At 44.9% G+C, this 24,006-nt stretch overlaps 1 protein-coding gene and 1 long non-coding RNA gene across 4 annotated transcripts in view; one reads left to right on the top strand and one right to left on the bottom strand.

Annotated features, from left to right (window-relative positions):
* Nucleotides 1-82: 82 nt before the first annotated feature.
* Nucleotides 83-371, top strand: LOC117205873. The gene is made up of 2 exons (XR_004487305.1): nucleotides 83-221; nucleotides 284-371. It is a non-coding gene; the product is annotated as an uncharacterized LOC117205873 (long non-coding RNA).
* Nucleotides 372-2,014: 1,643 nt separating this feature from the next.
* LOC117205867 (rho GTPase-activating protein 20-like) overlaps nucleotides 2,015-24,006 on the bottom strand; it is a 178,646-nt gene continuing 156,654 nt past the window's right edge. For 2 of the 3 annotated variants that reach the window (XM_033444656.1, XM_033444658.1), the window contains 7 exons: nucleotides 8,623-8,811; nucleotides 6,261-6,416; nucleotides 5,966-6,183; nucleotides 5,547-5,673; nucleotides 4,330-4,991; nucleotides 3,953-4,251; nucleotides 2,015-3,776 (listed from right to left, as the gene is read on the bottom strand). In XM_033444656.1, coding sequence (XP_033300547.1) covers nucleotides 2,602-3,776; nucleotides 3,953-4,251; nucleotides 4,330-4,991; nucleotides 5,547-5,673; nucleotides 5,966-6,183; nucleotides 6,261-6,416; nucleotides 8,623-8,811 — 2,826 coding nt within the window. In that variant the 3' untranslated portion in view covers nucleotides 2,015-2,601. The remainder of the gene's footprint in view (nucleotides 3,777-3,952; nucleotides 4,252-4,329; nucleotides 4,992-5,546; nucleotides 5,674-5,965; nucleotides 6,184-6,260; nucleotides 6,417-8,622; nucleotides 8,812-24,006) is intronic. The other variant, XM_033444657.1, reaches the window with a different exon arrangement.

Here is a 24,006-nt window from a genome sequence, read left to right on the forward strand (position 1 = left end):
ATATGTGACTTGTCCTACGAGACAGCGAGCAAGACCGAGTTCTGCCGGAACCGACCGAATGCGGCCTACGTACGCCACTAATGAAAAACACGTAATGCTGCGTTGCGCGTAACGCGTAATACAATAGACCGGGATGCGTTGATCGTAAGTTGATGTTGTGTAATCGACAATCCGATGTAGTTATTTTGCGATTCCCATGCGATGATGCATCTCGCTTTAAGGTACGTCGGTTTCGCGTTTCTAAAAAAGAACACTGCTTAAAACAGCGATATTTTTTTTATAGCTCGTTACGCAACGAGTATGACACGAATTACTTGTATAATTCGATCATATCATCGAGATCCAAATATAAACATTTTTATCTACTGTCACGTAATATGTATTATTTAACAGATTTATTATCGTTTTATAACTGAAATAAATATTACTCTGAGATTGAACCAAGTAACAACATCGATGTGTATCATCTGTACGGCAAGTGCAACCTGTGCTTCTGCTATAGACCACTATCTAGATTTTATAAAATTAATTAATGATGCTGTGGCAGCCTTGATACGATAATCATACGGGATTACGTGGTTTAATTCAAGGTTTTGTACAGTGATTTGTCGAAGCGCTATGCGCAAAATTACTATTATTAACCATGCCCCAAGGATATGCCGCTTCTCTGTAAAGAGGTGTGTCCTGGTAATACGGAAGACGCGGTTTTCATTTTCGGCGAAAGTAACTCGTTATCGAGTCGGGTTTATTATCATATGTATATTTAAGTTCCACTTACGCCAAAAGATGAAGCGCTCTGTCTATAGGCCTTTTTTCCAAATTAGGATCTAAACTGTGCTTCTTTAATTGCTCTTCATTCTAGGAACGTACATTTAGAGTATGAGTCGATCGTTCATAGAAAATCGCGTTCACGCGTGATATTACGTACTCTCAGATCAGGCACAGGCTTGTCTAATTGAAGGCTAGCGAATTCCTCGTAATCCATAAACATGGTGAACGCATTTTACAGATAAATGCTGTATACGAATATAACCCCATTTATTTGAAAGATTTGATCAGAACAAGAAACGCATATTCAGGTGATACTCGCGCGGAAGTAAAAAACACGATCGTCCGCGATGATTTTCAGTACTGATCACTGAAATTCTTGCGGCCGCTCGCCAGGGTATCAGCAGGATGCGAGAAATGAATATTGAACAGAGTTGAACCACACGCAACTGTATAAAATACGAAATATATTTACTTCTCATAGCATGTCGTATAATTTAGATAAGTATACATACCTTACGGGCATTGCATAGGGTATATCATATACGTTTAGCAATATAAAAGATTACAGTATACATTAATATATACAGAGAAGAGCGAAAGATTTGGATCGCGCGAACAGCTACGTTCAACTTTCGCGTGTATCTTATAGTTTAAGATAATCGCTCTTTTATTCGCGTACACGAAACACTACGATTTATATGTTCTAAGTTTAAAAAAAAGATAGAAGACAAAATGGTATAATTATAATAAACAGAGAGAGAGAGAGAAAGAGAGGAAGAATTATTTAACTGTCATGTTTATTCCGCAATGAATCAATTTCTTGTTGGGAGACAAGAAGGAAACGTGAATCTATTATACAAAGAACACAAGAGGAAACGCGATAGGGGGGGGGGCAGTCAATGCTGTTTTCTTGTTGCGCGAGTTTGCGAACGTCGGACAATCTCGAAATTGCGGAACATATCAATACAGAGATGTGCGCTTAGCTATGTGAACGTATTTAAAAAGATGATGTTAGGACGACGAATGGAAACGAACCTCGCTCTGCCTTTTCTGACGTAGTTGCAATAAAATTTGCATTTTATTATCGGGATTCGTTCCGTAGATATTGACGCCTGATTCTCCCTCTCTAAACGGCAGTTCGCATTTGAATATCGCACAGATTGCTTTTTTTTCGCATAGTACTTTACACATTATATATATATATGTATATATATATATATATTTTATTCTTCTCCATTTTTACAAAAATTCTTCGCGTAAGAAAAGAAATTACGAATAATATCATCTCGACGCAAGTCTTGTCCGCTACAATCTATACTTAATAATAAGTGTCTCTATATGAATAACTAATTTAAAAGAAAAGGGGAAACCTATGAAGGTTCGTGGAAGCACCCTGAATCACTGTATAACAGTCAAGTTCTATCGCTAAGAATCGTCGATAACCGATAGCATTTTGTGATTTACGAATATATCTTTAAACGTAATTACTTTAACTTTTCCGATCTGTTTTACATTTTGACGAAACAAACACTAAGCAACTCTGTATAATTCTTCATTCCTCGGTGAGCATACAATTCAATATTATACATATCGCTATTCTTTCCGATATCGTACGTGCGTTCCAGTTTGGACTAGTTTCAGCCGTAACGAGATCGCATGGATACACGAGCCAACATGTATCCATGATCTCGACCTGCGACTTTTTCGGTTCTTTGATTCTCCCGAAATGCCAACATACACACAGACGCATCATACGTACACCACACACGTACACACAAACATACACGCGAGAGCGATTCTAATAGCTCCTAATTCGAATAGCGTTTCATATTAAACATAACTCTCGTCATCGACGACGGATCTTCCATATCCTAGGTGCCTGGTGGTAACCGAGGCACGAGGTTGAGGAGGCGGACGATAAGGAGGAGGCGGTGGTAAAGACCTTGACCTACCCGCCACTTTGTGTCTGTCCTCCAGATTCATGTGTACCGGTGGCAGATGCCTCAACCTCGGTGGTAGTGGTGGTGGTGTATCCGGCCACGTTCTCTCTTCTTCGTCGTCTTCGTCACCGTACAAATCGATCGCCTCGGCTTGCTTGAACGAGTACAAATCACTCCTCTCTCTCGAATCGTATATCTCGCTCGTTCTGTCCCTATTCCCATAGATGCTACTCTCAGATTCGTATCTCTCCGTACGCGTCGTTTCTTTGTTCACGTATATCTCGCTCTTCACCTTTTTGAACTCGTACAGATCGCTTCCCGAATGGTAGCTACCGTTCTGAGAGACTGGTGACTCGCGATTAACATACATTTCCGACTTGACCTTTTTGAACTCGTTGAACCGTTCCTTCTTGAATTCGTATCTGTCACTGGTCAACGTCGTGTCTCCCGACAGATCCTGCTCCGAATTATGAATGGAGACCCGTTCCGTACAGATGTCCTGTTGCGTAGCTCTTTCGTATTCCGTCCGAAGATCCCGCGTTATGTCCAGTTGCGAACTCCTGTAGATGTCCTTGCAATTCTCCATGTTCTCCTTCATGGAATCTTGTCTCAGATACTCCCTACCGTAGATATCCTTCTCATCGAACCTGTCTTTACGATGATCGTGCTCGTCCAACTTTGTTCTTGGCGTTCTCTTCAGTTGAGCCCTCAGCCAATCTTGTCTCTGAAAATTCGGATTAGGGTAACCGATGCCGCTCTTCTCCTCCCTGAAATTATGCTCAACGGCGCTCGTGTGATGATTATTTGCCGCGTAGCCGTTCATTCGCTCTTCCCATCCACCGTAGACACGGATATACGACTTGCTGGTAGACTTGTCCTCTTTGGTCAGAGACTTGTCGAAGCTGGATGACGAGGCATTCGCGGCAGAGTCCTCGGATCCCACCGGAGACTCTGGGATGAACAGCTGACAATCCGACAGGGTCAGACCAGAATCTCTTGAAAGAGACATGTGGTCTTTACGCGGTGGTTCCGTCAGGTCCAGGCTGTCCAGAGAAAGCCCACCTGCTGCAACGAGAGAAATTCCTCAGTGGACTGAACACTTACATAAACTGAATACCAAACGAACAGATGCATGCTTCGCTTCTGATTCACAGAGTAAAAAAAGAAAGAAGAATTAAAGAAAAAGACGAAGAAGAAGAAGAAGGAGGAGAAGAAGAAGAAAGATAAAGCAAAGTGCTCACAGTGAAGGCTATCGGTGCTTTCTTCGGCTCCACTGTCGCTGCGTTCCTCCCCAAAGAGCTGCGTGACGCCCTCCCCAAACAGGACTTCACAATGACGAATCAACATCTCCGTCAGTGTAGGGATCGCCCTGCTCTGATTCACCGACGGATTTGGCGACCAGAGTAAGCTTGGTCCACAACACACGCCCAGATTACTGGCACACATGAGATTGTGCTTCGACCGCCGTGCCACATGGTGTAGAACGCAGATCAGATGCGATAGCAGGGTGTAATTCGCTTTGGGCAATCTATCTAAAATACTGAAATCACCATTGTTCGTTAAATATCGTACAAACACAAAGAATTTCTCGTTACTGTGAAACCGTTTCTTCGCTTACTTTTTAATAGTTTGAACAGGATTTGGTGTGTCCAGGCTATCCATCCAGAGGGGAAACAGGTGGGAAGTTAGCAAAGGGTCCGGTAAGGATCTCAGAAAGTCTTTAAGGAGAGCTGCCACGGCTATAATTGGAGCATCTTCCAAGCAACTGGGATCTCCAGTAGACTCGATCTGGTCTCGTAGTTCTCGAACGATTCTAACATTCGCCGATTTTCTGAAGATTCCTTGCGTGAATGGTCCCTTGGCGAATAACTGTTGGAGCATTACTAACACAGGTTTGGGCAATCCATTTTCGTCGAGCCTCGATAAATTGACTCCAAACAAACTCGGGTTCAACGAAAGGGATCTCCTCAATAACCCAGTGATCTTGGACTTGTTCTTCTTTACCGGCGATTTTGGTACCGGCCTGAGTATAAAGTGGCACGTATCGTGTCCACTTTTGTTGCAATGCTCCAGATCGAAACCTTCCTCCGCGGACAGCGTGTGTCTTAAATTCGACAGTTTGACGGCGAAAGGCCTCTCGTGTCCTATCAGAGGATACGGCGCCTCGTCGGCAGACGTTCTGGCCCACAGCTGAAAAGGTCCTTGCAGATCCAAGAGACGCGTGGCCAGATTCACACAGGCTGCCGCTGTCATCTCGGATCCCACCATAATCGTCTTACACTGCAAATACCAAGATGGGACGCGGATGTAGCTCGCAACACGAATAACAGGATTGCTCGGAGAGAATCGTAATCGCGCGCAACACAGACATACGGTAAAGAGAATACGTGCTGGTACACGCGATTATAGTTATTAGGGGTTACGCGAGAGTATGCGTTCACGTTGACCGCAGCTTCTGGCAAACGATAGGCGCTCGCGTGTTCTCTAATAGAGGTGTCGAGCGGCGCGTGTATTTAAATACGACGCGCTGGTCGATAATGAACCTCGACCGGAGGAGCGAACACGTCGTACAAAGGCCGCGAGATAGAAGGAGGGTCTTTTTAGTAGAACCGATCCACTCCAGCGTTGACGTCAATGATATAAAAGGGGCATCTGAAAGAAGAATGCCTCCAGGAAGGTCAAGCGATCGAACTACGGTCTCTCTTGGAGCGCTACGATGTGCAAAGAATGGACCGTGAAGGCGTGACCGCGTGTATCTCCCTCTCGTTCGGCTTTGAATACGCGTATGCGACTGTATATTGCGCGAAACGACGGAGAGCAGTATGCAGTACTTACGTATTCCGTGTTCGTGTCACTGTCGTGATACACGACTTGAATGTTCGTGTCGGGCGGCTCCTTCATACTCTCCTCTCGTACGAGTTCGGTCAAACGTCCCCACCAGAGATCCCTCGCTGCAGCAGTCCTGAAAGAAACGAATAAACGTTTGTGTGATGCGCGATGTCGCGATAAAGCCGACACCTCGACGGTTAATCGAACGATATATCTCTTTGCCGCCACCCTCGAGCGGTTTCTCGTTTGCGAGTTTATTGCGCCACTAAAAGAATTCTGGCTGGAACCTCGAAGCGACGCGGAGTCGCGACGTCATTACGAGTCCAGGTAGGGTGTAAAGAAACGTGAAAAGGGTGCAATAACACAAGAGAACGAGATACCAACAGCGTGGATAAGGCACGTGTAAAGCATCGGCAGGCACGTACATAAAAGTTGCGACGACGTTCGTAGTGGGCCAGCCGAGGACGAAGCTCGTTTCCTGAGATTTGCTCGTTTCGGCCACATCCTCTATGTGCCCGGCAGTTAGCCATAGCTCGCTCATTCTTACGGATTGTTTCAGCTTAAAGTTACCGCCGCTTCGTGCCTTTGCTATGAGCAATAGGTCGGAGAAGAGGAAAAGGTGTCTGTCCTGGGATTGTACACCCTGTAAATACGGAAAAGAGACTGTATTATTACGGTGAACTTAAACGTAATGTTCGAATTACTATTATGATCACTCACCGTGGTGAATTGTACCGGAGTCTCCAAGAGGAAAGTCCTCGGCGGAGATTTCGGAGCTGGTGAGTTGTTGGACACGTTTAGAGATTTCTGCGACAGCACTCTCGTCAGCCTTCCAGGGTTCCCGCCGTTCCTCTTGCGGATCAGACTCTTCATTTTCTGAAACGAAACAGACCGCGTTGCCGTATAACGAAATCAATAACAAACTCTGCTATATTTGAACAAGGGCAATACCATACCACTGAGAAGCAAAACAAAATTCCTCCGATTCGACCTAACCGATGCTTTTGGATCGCCGTTATATTTGTTGCACGAAATATCACGCAGGGAATCGACATTGGAAATGGAAAATATCGACGCGGTATCGAGCATAGTTGACAAGGGATTAGCATTAAATTATCCATTGGAAGGGGCGCTCTTCTGTCCAGTTACCGTGTTAAAGGGTCACAAAGTAACGACTAATTTTGATGCTCGAATCTAGGACATAAATTATTATCATCCTCGCAGCAGGCGGCTAATAACCGAACGCCAACGTGCCAAGCCGCATTAACATTCGGATGACTGAACAGCATTATTTCACCGACTCTCTATTCACTGAGAGTGAAGCACCGTTTTTTTTTTCAGCAAGGAACCCGTTCGAAATTTTCAGCGAGGAACCCGTTCGAAATTTTCAGCGAGGAACCCGTTAGAAATTTTCAGCAAGGAACCCGTTCGAGATTTTCAGCAAGGAACCCGTTCGAAATTTTCAGCAAGGAACCCGTTCGAAATTTTCAGCAAGGAACCTGTTCGAAATTTTCAGCAAAGGCTAGTTCACATTCAACGAAGCTACTGGAAAACAGTGGAAAATACCGATTTATATCGAAGCCGTTTAATAGCAAAATTAAACGACCGTTTACTAGATGTATTGCGACGCAGTTCCAGTCGAGAGATTCCAGCGGATACCAGTTGCTTTTCCCGTGACTTCCGCTGATGTCAAGACGCACAGAGACGGATGAACGGTTACGCCTGACAAATAACCCTACCAAATATAGCAAGAAGACGACACACGAAATTACAAACGACCACAGGGCAGACTGATTAACATATTTCGCTTTGACGGCGTCGAGAGCCAGATTTGTGTCCCTCGTCGTTCCTTCTTGGCCTTCTTCTGCCTTACGAAATCGATGCTCCTCGTATTCCGTTCTCTCGACTAGGTCGTAACTCGCAGTCGTTTCTGAAACTATCGGTTCTCTACTAATGCTACTGCTTGGTTGTTGCGTTGCATCGAATTATCGTATGTTAATAAATGCCGTGGAAATCCAGGTAAACATACCGATGACTCCAAATGATTCTACGTGATTCGTGAAAGCGTTCTATCATCGTTCTCAGGAATATGCGCACGAATGTGCAGAGCAGCATTGAGAAACTCGAGCACGCGTCCACCTATGCGACCAGTGCAGTGGAACCGTGATCTCACTAGATGCCCCGTAATCCCTGCTCTTGACAATACGTACTCTTTACGCCCAGTATGCAAATTAGACTGCGATACACGTGGGACGATGACACGCCGCACCGCGGCAAACAGTGTTGTCATTCGTAGATACGAATGAAAATCTGTATCACCGACTTGCGTACTTTAATCATTGCGTATGATCAAAAAGGAATTCGAAGGAGAAGAAGAAGAAAACAATCTACTCGAGATCGGCAATACGAAGTATCGAGTCACGATCTAAAGACAAAGCTGAAGACTCGGCGTTTACCATTAGCTTCAAAGATTTATATATCATCTGTCGTCCAATCTGAGAAACGAAGAATTGCAAAGCGAAGCGTCTGAAGCATAAAATAGCTGTTGGATCCGTTGATTCACGAAATACGAATTGTAAAGTCGAGTAGTACGTTAGTTACCGTTTAGAATGGAGAATTTCGACGATGAATATAATTTGCAGCGGAGCTGGACCAGTTTTATGGATTAAGTATGCATATTTCCGGGTCAAAAAGTACAACGCGCTTCCTAGTTAATCCTAGCAACTAAACTAGCAACGCTGTTTTTTCACGATACGTCACATCCATCATACGTGAAAATGGCATAGAAAAAGATTCTGTGGAGTGGCTTGTGAGATCCGTGGGAAACATCACGCGTGTTGGACGCGCCAGTGTTTTTCACGAGTGCCAGGAAATATGCTGTGGGGTGCTCGTGAGAATCGTTGAAACGCATCGTACGATAACGTTCTTTCCTACTTCTCCCATAACTGTTACATTTTTTAAGCAACAAATTTTTTACGCTTTTTTTACTGATTTTCTCTACGTTGGGTAATCGCGATGACGAAGGAAAAAGTTTTATGCGCGAATGTATATGCTAGTAAAGCGCGAAGAAACAGACAAGTACCGTGGTAAGGACATCTCGTTCGTGCAGCCGAAGATTGTCACCAGGAAAGAGTTCCTGGATACGGTGAAGATCGCCCTCGAGCTGACCACGTTGAAGAACGGCGCCACTGCCGACGCTTCCGTTTCCGTTCTCCACTAGGTTTCTTGCCTCCTGGCCTAGGTACCTCTCGTATTCGGCCAGCCTCTGGACCTGCAACATTTAAAAAGCGTTTTCTCGTTAGATTATCTCAGTAAATTGTTTCTCTTTGCATTCTAGATCGTATCATAGATTCGCTAAAATTCTACTATATCTTATTCATACCAGGATTGTGAATGCAGTACGTAGCTTGTTCTCTTAAAAATGACAAAAATATCGATCGATATTGTATTCGATATATTTTTGATGTTTTATCGACCAGGACCATTGTCTATTGGAAAGAAGCCTGACCTATTGGAAATTACCGAATAACAAAACAATATCGAGTATTTCTGTTCTTTCCTGAAGGTACTTTGCATATTTAACAACGATATTCTTAATGACGTATTAGAAAATTAAAAAAAAAAAATTAAAATATCCAGAAAATTATTCCTTTGCATTACCAACTCTCGCACGCTCTCGAGAAACCAGGCTCGAGTGATCGCACCACAGTAAATCGATGAATTTTGCGCAACACTCTGCGAAATTCCTCTACTTCGCCACAATTACGATAATGTGAAGTTCTAATGGTAAGATTGTGAAAGCAGGAAAAGGAAACTGTTGGGAAACAGGGAGTGTGTTCGTTTTCCCCAGCGATCGACGCACCAAGTTACTCAGTGATATCGGTCGGTGAGTCGTAACGCGAAATGCTGCCGCGGCAAAGAATCGACGCGAACTTTTTCAATCGCGACGATCCGGATAATCGTCGTCCGCGATACATCGAAGCGAGTTATGTAAATTCATGGCGAGTCACCGTTCAATCACGTCGTGCCGTTTCGTTCGAGCTAACTCTGCTCGCTGGAACGAACTTCTACCGACTCGCGACCACGCGATCGGTTGATTCATTGCTTAATTGCTACGAGGCACGAGCTGTTCGCATCAGCTGTTCGAATTTCCGTTACTGTTTACGATAATCGCCCACGGATTGGCCCAAGCTGTAGACCCGTGCCAACGTCATATTATTGCAAAACTATTTCATTCTCGAACTATGTACGCTCGTGAGTCTTAGCTCATTTTTATTTTTAACGCGACTTCGATGATTTCACGTCGATCGTGAACTTCAAATTTTATACGACTGCAGAAATTTGTTAGCATGAAAATAAAATATAGAACTTGATGAAACGATAGTCGATCGTTGAAACATAAGTTTACTTTCGTCTTTCGTGAAATAAATAATTATTCTAAGAATCGGGAGCGGGGGTGTACACGCGAGACATCGACAGAAATATCGTGGTGAATTGCAATTTTCCCTGACTAGTCGATTCGTCAAGGGTAAGTACGCCGACGTTTTTACATTGCTCCGTTTATTATCCGCACCCACACGTGCTTCGAAATTTTCAATTAAAATGCGACCACCGCGGTGCGTACCACCCACACAGAACCGGCTTTCGTAACGAAAGTGTACGTACCACTTCTACGTCCGTGTTCCGCTGCGTGATCGAACCAGGAATCGGATTTGGTATCCATGGTCCATGTACAAACGAGGTAATACGAATCTACTGAAAGCCGGTCAAATCGCGGTTAATCCCACAGAAGGCAGAGGCTTAAGACGAGCCGCTAACGAACCCAAATTTCACTATGTCGTCGATTATTCGATGATCGATCGTCGAGGATTGTGCAATCACTTCGATATTATCATAAGCCAACACGTGTATTCTATAGTAGCCTCTGTGATACAACGAGATAGTGAAGTCGGTCGAGTCTACGTCACGTTTGAAGTCGCTGAACGAAGTTTCGTCGTTGGCAGAGAATTACTTACGAAACGTGGAAATTCCTCGATGTCTTAGAATTCTGTCAATTGTGCTTTAGCGTTGGAAGAAAATACGTGAAACGACGACTATTTTCTCCCAGCGATATAATTATAAAACGAACGTCTGTATTCGATAAATCAGTTGAAATCGTAACGCAACCTCCGTAAACATACGCAGCGATCGAATAGTCGGATAGTTAGTTATATGGGCGATTTAACAAAAAGCGAGCAATAGAGACGGCTAGGTGATCAAAGAATGGGCTCTATTCGCGATAGACGATCGAGCAAGAGGCGGTTCGTAACGTAAAACAACTTAGAGAAGACAAGGTTAGCCGCGAAAATTGAACTAAATTACAAACACCTGCGAAGAATACGCGGTTAGCGATCTTTCCTCTCGAACTTCAGTGAAAGACGTTTAACTTGAAATTACAGCTGGCTGCCAGCGAATGGTTTGCGGTAACTGTGCGCCCGAGTTGATTACTTCTTAATAAGGTACATAAGTAGTTTAGATAATACTTAGGTAGCGAACTCTTTACAGATTTCAGATTCCCATTCGTAGATGCTGCATCGTTTGATTAATTTAGAGCCTCGCCGTATCGTGGAAACTGCTATACGATCTCAAACGGTGTTTCAAACTCGCAATTGCTTCGATTCATTCGATCGCAACAAATTCTTCTCACGTTTGGTATACCTACATTCGACGAGTCGGACATGTAACCCTCGTCCATGAACACGTCCACGTACTTGATGAACATCTCGATCTACGAACGTCGATCGTGAAATACGTTTCTGACAACGACACGCGACAACACGCCACGAAAGAAAATATACGGGACAGCTGCGGACGTCGAGAGGGAAGGCGTGACGAGGACCGGTTGCTCGCCTCAGAGCTGCCAGACTGACTACAAGAACGGAGCGAGATTTCGCGCGCAACACATCTCGCCCCGTGATACATCTTTCGCGTGCAATGAATCATCGGACCACCGGAAGTAATCGCTTCCACCTGAGTAGAGACTGTACCTCGTATGTCACCGCTTTTCTTATCTATGCGCCTTCTCGCGTGACGAGTACCAGCAGACGTGTAGAACGCGTGGCCGAATACGTTTTTTTTTTTCGCCATCATGTTTTTATCGTTTTTTATCGAGATGGAAAGTTTTCTCGAGTGGGCCGACCCGTAGAGAACGATTGGGCGTTCTGTGTCATCGAAAGTTTGTTTTTCCTTCGATGGAAGGCCTTCGCTTTAATCTGCTAATCGAATTAGCTAGGATGTTGCGGAGGAATATTTCGGCGATCGTGGAAAGAATTTTCTGTGGCGAATTTTTTTTTTTTTTAATATATTTAATACATATGGATATTTAATAAATTTAGCCAGGATAGAAATTTGTTAAAAATTCTACAAAATTATCAATTAATCTTTTAATAGATCCAATACATTTAAGAAATTTATGATAAATTCGTAGTAAATTTATTTTTTAAAAATTCCTTAGGTTTCAAGAATTTTCTATAATCCACAAAGTATTTCTCCGCGATATCGCAACAAACCATAATCAACAAAAATCTTCGTAATTACTAATATTAAAAATTATCCGAATATTTTCCCTTTATCATTTAAAAATCCACTCTTCCCAGGATTGTAATAGCGCTTGATAATCAGGGTCACGATGGAATTCGTTCTAATCATAGTTCTTTTTCTTCATTCTCGTTTTACCGACGCTAGTTAGGTTCGCGATAATTGCCGTGTTCGACGTGCTTTACGGGAGTCGGAAAATTTCTCTTTCACGGAGTAATTTTTACAGTTTGACGCTATTGGCATTCTTCGATGCGTATCATCGACCACGAGGCCACATCCAATATCCTCTCTCTTCTCTTCTTTACTCGTTTTCTTTCGTTCCGTTTCCCATCGTCATTGTTCCAACGACACGTACTTTTACGCGGCATTCTTACACCGGCACCGTTTCTGGGCCCGTTTTCGCACACTTTCACCGCGCCACATCGATTATATTCTTAGGAATAGCTGGAACATGGAACGCGGCGTTGTACGCTCGATCGACGATCGATAATCGTTATCGAGTCACGAGCTGGCCCACGTATCACGAGACCGAGTCATACGTACTTATTTTCTTCTATTTCCTCTACAAGCAACGACACATAGTCGCAAAACATTCGTACGAACGTACGAAAGCTTCGAATCGCTTTCTGTACACGATATTCTTCGTTCGATCGAATCAACTGGCCTTTTTGCTCGACCAATGTCGAAACAACTCGATCGATCGAATATACAAGTCGTTCGCGTTAAAACACATCGAACTCCACGTGACGCACTCCAGTTCCCAGACATTTTTCTCAGAGGTTGTTACCGATTCGCTAACAGTCTAATTGAATTCTTTTTTCAACCTTCTGCAGACAGCGTCTAGTACATCGCTAAGAAACACACGGAAACGAGATATTCCGTGACACGTCTGAAATATGTACGTTCGAATTCCAGACGTTGAATACTAATACCAGCAGCTTTCACGATGAAACATTTTATACTCCGTTTCTTTCTTTTTTCGACTAATCCCCATATATTCGAGAATCCTCCGTGTCTTCCAAATAAAAGAGAAGAAACAGCCGTCGTCAGAACCACCGAAATCCTCGATGCCACGGTTCGTATGATTCGTTCCAGGGGCAACAAAGAGTTCCATCCCAATCGCGCCTCGAGATCAGCGAAATAAATACTTCACCGAGCTCGAGTGCTCTTCGGTACAAAGGAACTTCTGCTGGATAGGCCGTAGAAGAAAGAAAGAAAGAGCTATTCTAGGGAAACCGTAGGAAGGTTTCTTCTTGCAGGGTGGCTTTTCGAGGGGTAGGTGTCCTGACCATGCACAAGAGGCTGCTTGTTAATGCAGCTCGACGAGCCTCAGGATGCCTTCGCATATTAATCAGCGGCACAAAGGAGCGACATGTATGTCCTGGGGACTCGCGAGAGCAAAGAAAGCGACGTGTGAAAGAGAGGAAAAAAAATTGGTGAGGTAAGGAACGTACATTTCGTTCCGGAGAGGATTTCGACGGCGCTACAAGCGCCGACCGGTTAAATTATTGCTAATTAGCATAGTAAGCACGCATCGGGGGAAAAAAGGAGACCCAAGAAGTACGTGTACTTTTCTATTCGAGAGAAGTTGCGGCTCGACAAGTCGTGTGTGCGCTCGTAAATCGAGCTTTCTGGCTCCGGGCGTAGAAATCCGATTCCGCGTATTATTCCCGATGCTTTGCACAATCGACGCGTCTACTGTACGTTTATCGCGAGACCGCCGTTTCTATCCACGTCGGGTCGACGTGTGATCTTCCAAACTGCAAAGAGGATTGCGTGCGTGCAGATACTTCTAGCGCAAAATAAAATTCTCGATGACGTAACCCAAATATTTCTACGCGTGTAAAACTTTGTTCGTCGTCTTGCTTTCGAACAATCGTCTTTTATTAACACTCTGTATACGTATGCCAAAAATATGATAATCAACGACACGATAAAACCTGTCGAGAACAAAAGTTAATACTCGTGTAATACTCACGTACGCAAGTACGGAAACGCGATAAAAATAACTGATATATAAAATTTCCAACTATTGTAGTCGGTTCATCGTGAAGAACGGCGACAGCAACCGCACGATACACGGTAGAATCCTTTAACCGTTCCCAGCGATTCTTCTCGAGTGACGAAACCTAGGGAGCCCGTTGCTTTTGTGTCGCGCTGTACAAAGAGGAGAAAAAGCGATCGGGCAGAAGAGGGCTGGCGGCGGTTAATTTGTCGGCCGGCCGGCACGATAATTTGCCCGTCGGGGTGATCAATCATTTAATTAGTCAGCGAGAACGTGCCCGCGGCTGGAAATTGTTCGAACGCGGTGAATGGAAGAGAAAGGTCGCGGGGATCCGCGGTGACGGCCTTTTTGCCTCGGCTCCTCGGCGATACGTCCACGAATGCATACATCAACCGGTGCCTGGAATACGCACGGATATGGTATATATACCTCTTGGTCATCTATCTGGAAGCGTACTTAAACGTATCTACCGTTATACCATGCTCCAATCGACGACCTCGCGACTCCGAGCGTTCGAGCTATTTCTCGACGGACTGTTTACGCCTTTGCGCCGTCCAGAACGCGATTCCAGCCCGGATGACTCTCGATCGACCACTCGGCTGACCTCTCGAGGTCCACCAGCGGGTTCTGATTAACGCGACGTCGGGATAAGAATCGTGAACGAGAATCAAGAGGATGACTGGGTAACGGAGAACTGCTTCTTTCCCTGCGAATTTCACGGGTCAACGTTTCTATGAGCTAGCCAGGTTCGATTGTTATCGTGTTTTCTTCGGGGAGATAACGAGTTTGCTGGTTAATAGAGATCCCTTCCATGAAACGGTTCAACGGTTCAATCATGTGATGGTTCCTAGCTTTCTCGCTCCCTACGAGTGTTCTCTGAACTGGTAACCTCTTTGTAGCGTTATTTATCGTCGCGATCTTATCTGCGTTTTCTTCCCTTTCTTTTGGCTTTTATACCGACCACTTTTCTATATCGCATCGTAAAACGAACGCGACGGAGCAGAGCTAAGTGCGACGCGAATGATACGTAGAGCTGCGAATAAGACCAGCGAGATGATACAGGAGCAAGACGGCTACTTTACTCGTACTGCTCGATTAATAGAACCTGACTACTGTGACCGATAATACGCTGCAGGCGAAAATTCGTACGAGAATGAGACGAATATATTCCGTTACGACTAATCGAACCGGAATCTTTCACTTGCCTTCTTTCCAATCTCTGTACGATACTTGGTATATTCGTTACGAAGCTGCCTGTAGAAGAGAATCGAGCTCCGCGACGTCACAATTTTTTTTAGCGATTGCGGCAATCGCGAACGGCGAATGGAAGTCAACGTGGCCCCGAAGGCTCGACGCAGGCTTGAATAACTTTTTCCATCCAGCATCCCGATGTTACGAGAACGGAGAGCGTGGACGGGTACTACATACGCACACGGAACAAATTGCTGGGAGGCTGACGCAACGTAGAACACCTGTCTGGAAAAGTTACAAAATCCGCTTCCTGTGGCGGTGATTTACGCGGCGACCACGGTTAGATTTACATCCGAGAGAATCGATATCAACAGAAACAAATCTTCCTTCTGTCCGCCATTGGAAACACCGATCGCTGGGTCGATCAATAAAAGGCTCTCTCGCCGAGCGATTCTACTCCAAGAAAACGTTCCGTTCGTTCCTCGTTGGTTTCACGGGTATATCCTTTTATCCTTTGCTTCCTTCTTCGCTCGTTTCTCGCTTGTACGCACGGCTGGCCGATCACGGCGGTTCGTTTATATAACGTAATGGGCATTAATAACACGGCATCGAGGTCAAATCCACGCGGAATGCATAACGCGCGTACGAATGTCGAGGAATGCAACGTGCATTACGTACGATATATAGGCGTGCATAAACGAGCACGTACAAGAGGCACGTTGCAAGAAACGCGAGGATATACGTCGACTACCGAAGGGATTACGAAACACCGTATATCTACCATGGACGATAATTCCGCCGCGATCCAGCTGGCCCCGTCAAGAATATGTAATAACGCGAAAATAAAGCCGAAGATCTCGCGGAGATGTTCGACCGATTCGATCTTATCCGAGGCTGCGTTAATCCTCTTGCGGTCGTCGAATTTTTATCCTTCGATCTTCTTCGAAAAAGATTTTTTTAATTTATCTCGTTTCGTCGTAATATATTTCGAAGTTACGTTTCGTTCAAGTTGTACCACGAATCCAATATATATATATAGTTATTGTTACACGATATCGATAACTGCATCTTTCACGAAACTTTATACACGCGTTTACGTTGTACCGGTCGTAAAAATTATTTATATAGCTACATACGGAATACGTGTGCGTTATACGTGCTAATTAAAAAGACGAAAGTATTTTTACCAAACAACATATGTCCTTTTATGTCGTCGAAAAATATTCGATATTTTGTCAAGCGCGTCACCATAAAGTTCGTGTGCACCCAAGGCAAATACCCCGGAGGGTGTCCCATCGATTTCTTCGAAAGAAAGTTCGGTCGTAGCCGTGACGCGCACGGTGAACCTGTTCCTCCGGTCACCGATCCATTGAAACGAGCCTAACGGACGAGGAACACGACGATATACACGCCGACTACCGAGAGCCGGATTACGAAACCTCGACTATCCGCGAGCAACGATAATTCCTCGACGAAGCCACGACACGCTCCTCTGCCCACATTCGCCTTTCGCCATTCGCGTGTGACGCTTTACAGGAACAGAGGAATCTTCTTTGAAAGGGTTCAACGACGATACAGAACGCGGCTGTACGATCGAATCTTCTCGTCCGTTTCAAAGTCCACGAGTTTTCTTGCCAACATTTCTCCAGTCTACGAGACATTCGGAAAAAGTCGATTTCTCCTCAATTTCCACGTATCGTGGCAAATATCCGTTCGTATCAATCGTTGTAGCTTTCCACCGATCGCAAAATATTTTATCGATCTCGTCGAGTGTTTCGAAGAGTACGCTGTCTCGAAATCTGTCGGATAGTGCGTGGGTGGATAAGAGGAATCTAAAATCTGGTCGTGGTCCAAGAGAAACAATAGCCACGGAGAGACGATCTCATCGTATTTATTTATTATACCCTTTGCTAATCTGGGTAAAAGACCACGATCGCAAATCCGTAACCACAGAAACGTATGGAACAGTCGAGCTTCTTATAAAAATATCGAACAACATTCCAAAGCGTAAAATATAAGGACGATGCACGTAAGAGGGGAAAGATGGTTACTTGGGTCGAAATGAAGCGATTCCAGTAATGGAAGCAGGTGGTCGCGTAAAAATTCACCGGTGCACGATGTTCATTCATTAAGCGCACGCGATGGTAGAGCACGGCGTGTACGGATACAGTTCGCGGCGTATAATAGTAATACTCGAAGCGGTCGAGCGAAGGCAGTGCCAAGCCTTGGCTTAGATTCCACCTTTGTCGCGTACGCTAACTCGCGATCAGTGGCGTAGGGCCGTTCTTAAGTCTCTCTCTCTCTCTCTCTCTCTCTTTCTCTCTCGAATCTTGCTTTGTACGGTACTTTCTCCGCGCAGCGGGATTGTGACACGTAATTGCATACTTTCGTCGACGGGTTATGATGAAAGTTCCAAGCAGAAATCAGCGATCTTTCGCTTGCCGTACGGTTCTTTCTCGCTGTTTCGCCGAAAACTTATTTCCTATGCCTTTGTAACGAGCAAAGAAAACGGATAAAACGAGCGTAATTTCGATACCAAGGTAACTGGACAACAGCCGAAGAACCAGGAAACGATTGAATTTCTAGCGAAAGACGAGAAAACGCGAAAGACCGCGATTCTACGCCTCTGCGTTTACACGTACACGCCTTTACTATTTAGCGGCACTTCGTAATAACAACTGGCAAAGGTATTCGAACCACGACCAAGGAATCTCATTCCGTTCACCTCGATGACGGAATTCCGATAGCGGAGAGGCTGACCGAGCCTCTGTCATGCCTAGAAGCTTCGTGCCGTACCACGATCCTAGCGATTCAACTACAAACGTTCAACCCTGTCGTCCCGGTTTCTAACTAACAATATAATCGATCACCACCACTCACGTTCGTCTTCCAAGACTTCTTTTCAGATCTACAACCGTCGAGTTAGACACCGAGGCGAACGATTTCACTTCGACTTCCATTCCATTCCATTCTGGAGAAACGCGTCGAACGTTACAATTTGTTGAACGATGTACGATCGATCGTGAGCCGTCTACCTGACGAGAGAGATCCAGGCTTTAATCCCTGACAGGTAGAAGAGTCTTATTAGGCACAACGTATACCGTTAGCCGTTCGGTCGGTAGACGGCGGTGGAAGTCGTGCGACCTAGCGCGTTTCATACGCGACCACGAGAAGTTGGCACGCGTGCGTTCCTTCTAATCGCGTTGGCCAGGTCTGTAACCGATTTTTCGACCTCGAACAACGAAAGTCGCAGCGTGTCGCGTTCGCTAGTCCGATCGCAGGGTACCGCACACAGGTTGTAGGTTAACGGGTTGAAGACAGACGGCCCGTACGTTAACGGCGTAACAACGATAACATTGTCGAGGCACGAGCGTCGCGTGCTTTCTCTTCCAGTCGTTCCATACTCCATACCGAGCCGGGTATCGATCGACCGACAATGGAGACAACAAGACTACTCTTGTAAACATCGACTCGTGATAAACGTTCTGGTAAAAGTTCCGTATGTCCGATTTGGCGTTGCGTACATTTTTCTGAAAGTTTCTTTCTTTTTTTTTTTTTTTTTGATCGTAGTAAACTAGAAAAGGTCAGAGGTTATGTCGTAAGAAAGGGAAAATACCGGGGAAGTTTAAGAAACAAAGGGGATGCGTTCGATCCCTCCGTAAAAAGTAATCTAACTTGACAACTGAGCGGGGAGAAAGAAAGAATCGAGAAGTTGTGTCGTCGGACAAGGAGAATCGGTGCCGATGAAAGGAATTTGGTGAATGGGAGTGCCACGACTCGTTTTCCACTACAATGGCACTGCCGTAAGAGATAGAGAAGAACTGGAGAAAGAAACAAACTCACTGCATACGGTCCGTGCATCGGGAACCGTGGAATTTCTAGAGATCATAGTCGACAGCTACAACCACGATATCCCAAGGTGATCGAGGAGGATCTGTCGATATCGAAGACGAGCAGAAATTTCGAAACCTACCGAGTAAATTCCCTACAGCGACATCGAAAGTCTTTGACGTCATTCCGTGAAAGAGATGGGGCCGATAATTGCGCTTCTCCTGGCAGGCGTCCGACCACACCGCCCACGATTATTCTCTCGCGTGGAAATTCGAGCGCGTTCGAGTTGTAATTCGTGGCAGCGACGCGGTCGTTGATTCGTTCGGAAACCGAAATCGCGTGGAAAGTTCCTCGAAAGATTCATAGCTTTTACTCGCGAGATATTCATTGAGCGACTGGTCCGCTGAAAGAAAAGAGAAAAAGCAACTTCTCCGTAACCTCGTAAATAGCTGTGTTTACGAATTTCTGTCCATCGCGTGTTCGCTCCAAAGACTCGAACATCGTAGGCGTCACCGTTAAATTCGATGCGCAGTTGAAACAGTAAAAATGGTGTTTTAATCGTCGGGTATTGTGTACCTCTGGCATTTTTCACGCTTCTTACGAGCTGTGCTCACTTTCCATGGAAGAAAAATCGTGCAATTAACGCAACGTCGAAGGTATCGACGAGAGGGACGGGGCGAAAATCGACGAGAAGCAGCAACAACAACAAAAAATCACGATCATGAGGGGAGAGAAAAAAAAAGAGAGGAAGCGCAGCGAGATTGGTCGGAGTAAAGTCAGAAGTTTCACGGTGCAGATCTGCGATAGCGAACTGAACGACGACAGGAACAGGGGAGGAGGGAGAGGTGGGTGTCCTTGAAACATGGTAGTTAACCACCACCAGCATCGACCACGAGGGACCATTACCATCGTCATGGATCTCGTCCAAGGGAAGGGAGCTTCGAACGTAGATTAAGGTGCGTGCACGCGCCCCCATCCACCGATAACGCTATCGAGGCAAAATCAAAGCTTATCTAACTTAGTTTTGCCTTTCGTCCAGATCTTTTGCTTATCTTTTTACGATCGTCCAATTATTGGGTTTTGCTGGCGTCCTGAATTTGGGAAATGCGCGTGGGACACTGCCGCGGATTGACAAAACTCTATGCGAGGAAACAATTGAACTTTGATGCTATTCCATTTGGTTGCACGTCCCTACGAACGAACTGTACAAGTGGAAGGCGCTAAACGAGGAGTTTGCGAACGATCAGTTTCGAGTTCGGGCCTCTCGAACGATAACGATAGCTGTCGAGAGAAACATTGGTTTTGGAGCACCGATTGTCGTTCGTTCGTGAGAAAAAATTAGCCTTTATCGAGCACGCGATACTCGACAGAGGTCGATGTTCGTGCATAAGATAAGAGCTAAAACGGAGCGATTACAGGCAGACGCGAGATATTTCTCATTTTGTGATTTTTTTCCTCTTCTTTTCTCGTTTCAGTTTCTCTCAAGCTCGGGTCTAATAAATAACGGGGAGTTTAAAATCAGGAATAAAAAATCTGAACAATGTCCGGGAGAAACAAAGAGGCTAAGGTCTCGATAGAATCGTTGCTGTAAAAATAGATCGCGGAGCGGATCGTTGGTAGAGTCGCGGCACCTTTTTGCACCCGTTCGAGATCGTAAATCGGCTCGTAGCCCGCGGCAGGTAGCAACGATACAATATATAATTATAGTGTAACGTACGATTTAATTCTCGTTCGGGCTCGCGCAAATTATTCGCGCGTGCAACACTCGTCTCGGAGAAGGCCAAGAGGGAAGAGCTGTTCAAAACCAGTCCGGGCCGCGCGAAATTGGACCGAAATTTAAAGGTCCCCCGCGTTCGTCCTCGCCTTTTTCTTCCTCTCGGAAGGTTCTCTTCTCTTTGGAACGCAGCAACACCGAGAGAACGCTTTATGCAAATTTTCTTCGCCAACGCGTTCGACCATGTAGCAAGGTCGTATTTTAACGAAAATATCGACCAGCTTGCCGTTTCGCGTTTCGTACACAGGTGCAAAATTACGCGTAATAGCGGCAGCCCTCGAATCGAACAACTTCTTCTTTCGTATAGACTGCCCTGACGACGAACACTGGAACGACAAAGACCGAGACGACCTCCTGGATGGAGAGACAAAAATTTGGTATTCGACGTGGATTCGTCGTCGAGCGAATGCCGCGAAAGAACGAGCGGATAGAAGAGACGCGGAAATTCTTGCGCTCCACGTCACGCTCTTCCTATTTCAAGAAACGAGCACCGCTTCTGACTACTCTCGGCGACGCGAGGGCTTTGAAGACCGCCAAGACCCTTACCAGGAAATGCACACACAGAGCAAGATAGAGACCAACTTCTATCTCTAGCTGGTCCGCCTCTCTATCCACTCTCCTTCCTCTTACTTCTTTATTACTTCGGTTCCTCCGCCGCCTTCTTCTTCTGCTCTCTGCTCGAGAGAGCTCTTCCTGTTGTTAGTTCGCGGCTCCGAGAATGATTCCTCATTCGTCACGAACAGGTGCGGACTTGATAAACGAAACTGCTTCGGCCGTGGTCTACGTGGAAATTAGTCGCGAGGAAGGAAATAGACGACCGCAATAACCGACCTGACGCGACGCGCCTCTAATCGGATCGAGTTTCGCGCGGATCGTTAACCGTTCGTGATGAAATCGTGTCGAGAGATGCTACTTAGTTGGTGGTAGTCTTGATGTCATCTTGGAAATTCACGTTTCGCTGAGTAAACGATAACTGTATTTTGATTAGGATTCGCGGTACGCGTCGACGGTTTACTAGCAAAACCGTAATTCGCCAGACGCTCTTTGGTTCAATCCTTTCAATAATTAAATTCAGTGCTATTTAATTAATCGCCATAGGAATAGATTGCCAGAGCAATTGAGTATTTCGTAAGACAAATCGTTGTGAAATTTTTTACGGAAAAGTTATACTGCGTTCTCTCGAAATATAACCAAACTTACATAAATTCAAAATTTTAAAATCTCGCGGTCCACGATCGAATCTAATAATCGTTCAATTTAATTTTTTGTCTCCTAAAAGTGGCGTCTCCAAATGAAGTTATCTTCCTAAAGGAGAATTTACAATAAAGAGGAAGAACGTAGAGTCTTCGAAGAAAAACTGTTTTGCTTTTAACGCTTTGTATACTCATTGATCTCGTGCACCCTGGTCATGGATTCTCGCATTAGGGGACGTTTACGACGTATAGGACGCGCCGACAGCTGCATAACGCGTCAAGAGAAACACGCGAGAGTGTAGACACGTACAGAGAGAATCGCGGCGCACCGAGTGACTGGCGCCTTTAACGAGCATACTTTTGACATCCTTAAGAGGGATCCTATAAAGCGCGCGAAGGGTCGTGACAACGACCTTGTTGACGTCCGACTAAGGAGAATGGCCCTTAGTCATCGTAGGAATGTCCACTAAACGCATATACGGATGCCGATGCACTTCCTCTATCTGCCAGAAGTTAAAGGAAACGACGCGGTTACGCGTATCAGCTGTGTATCGAATATTCTTAATGGAACCCACGGATTCGTCTTTCGAGTAATGGAGTCGACTATTTTCTTTAGTCCTAATACGTCTAGCGGCGTGCCCCAAATTTTCTCTATCTTTTAATAAATCTCGGATAGAATCAAATTCAAAATTCAAAGTGAAAATAAAAAAAAAATGTTAACGACTCACTCTTCGCGTTTCATGAAAAATGAACTTTTACCTTGGCTTTATACCCCGTTGTATATTAAACGAGTACATCGCGAGATACGAAATATTTGCTAAATGTGATGCTGCAAAAGTGAAACGAAGCGTTAACGACGAAGTCTGCACAATAATTTCACGTCTACGTAGTTCACGGAGTAACGAAGATTTAGGATTCTATCAAATAGGATCGCGATGAAAAAACATAGATATTCTAAACAGCATAACGATAACAATAAACGGACGATGAAAGGTGTATCAGGTGGAAGGTGGCGATTCCCGGAAAACGCGCGACAAGACAGCCGGCAGACTGTGCGCGAGGATTGCAGTCAGCATACGGTCAATGCACCAGCCCAGTTTTCAAAATAACTTCAAACGCGCCTATTTGCCTGTCTCGTTTCCACCATACGCCGTCTTCTTCTTTCCCATCGTTTCACGGAATCGAGAATATCCCTCTCGGACATTCGCAGACTGTCTCTTGACCAGGCGCCAAATCGCCCACTTTATATTTGTGCACCGACACGGGAATATGCATAGGCCGATTCTATAATCGTGCGTGGTCTACCAACTGAATCGCTTATAAATACATCACCGAGACTCGGACGTAATTGGAAGAAATTTCTCTGCAATGTGTGCGACTACACGTTTCTCATACAGCTTTTCTTACCTTGTTCCGATTCTTGCTGCAACTTCTTAGTAAGATCCTTGAAATCCACGAAAAACACTTCGACGTCTTCGCCAGACACATGATTAACACAGTTAATTTTAAGATATAGTTTAGAACATTCTTCTCCTGATAATATTTACGAAAGCTTAATACAATGATATACAACTTTCGCTATCACAAAAATTCCAACTTGTCCGAATATGTCACAAAAATAAAATTCAAAATATAGTTGAAGCACGTTTGCAATAATAATAATTTGAAAATTCGTTGTAATATTCACTTTTATAGCAAATGCTAGTTAAATAATACTACCCTAACTAGTTAAAAATAAATTGTTCGTTGGATCGTATATCGCGAAAACAGAGTCACGTTCAAATCACACGCGTGTATCGTTAAGGTATTAAGACCGGCTTCGAATGCAACCAACAGGATCGATGCTTCGAAGATCGACTGGCTCACGACTGACAGCCGGGGTTGCGAGGTACCGAT

The sequence above is a fragment of the Bombus bifarius genome, unplaced genomic scaffold (genome assembly GCF_011952205.1).
Source record: "Bombus bifarius isolate JDL3187 unplaced genomic scaffold, Bbif_JDL3187 scf7180000007996, whole genome shotgun sequence".
NCBI lineage: Eukaryota > Metazoa > Arthropoda > Insecta > Hymenoptera > Apidae > Bombus > Bombus bifarius.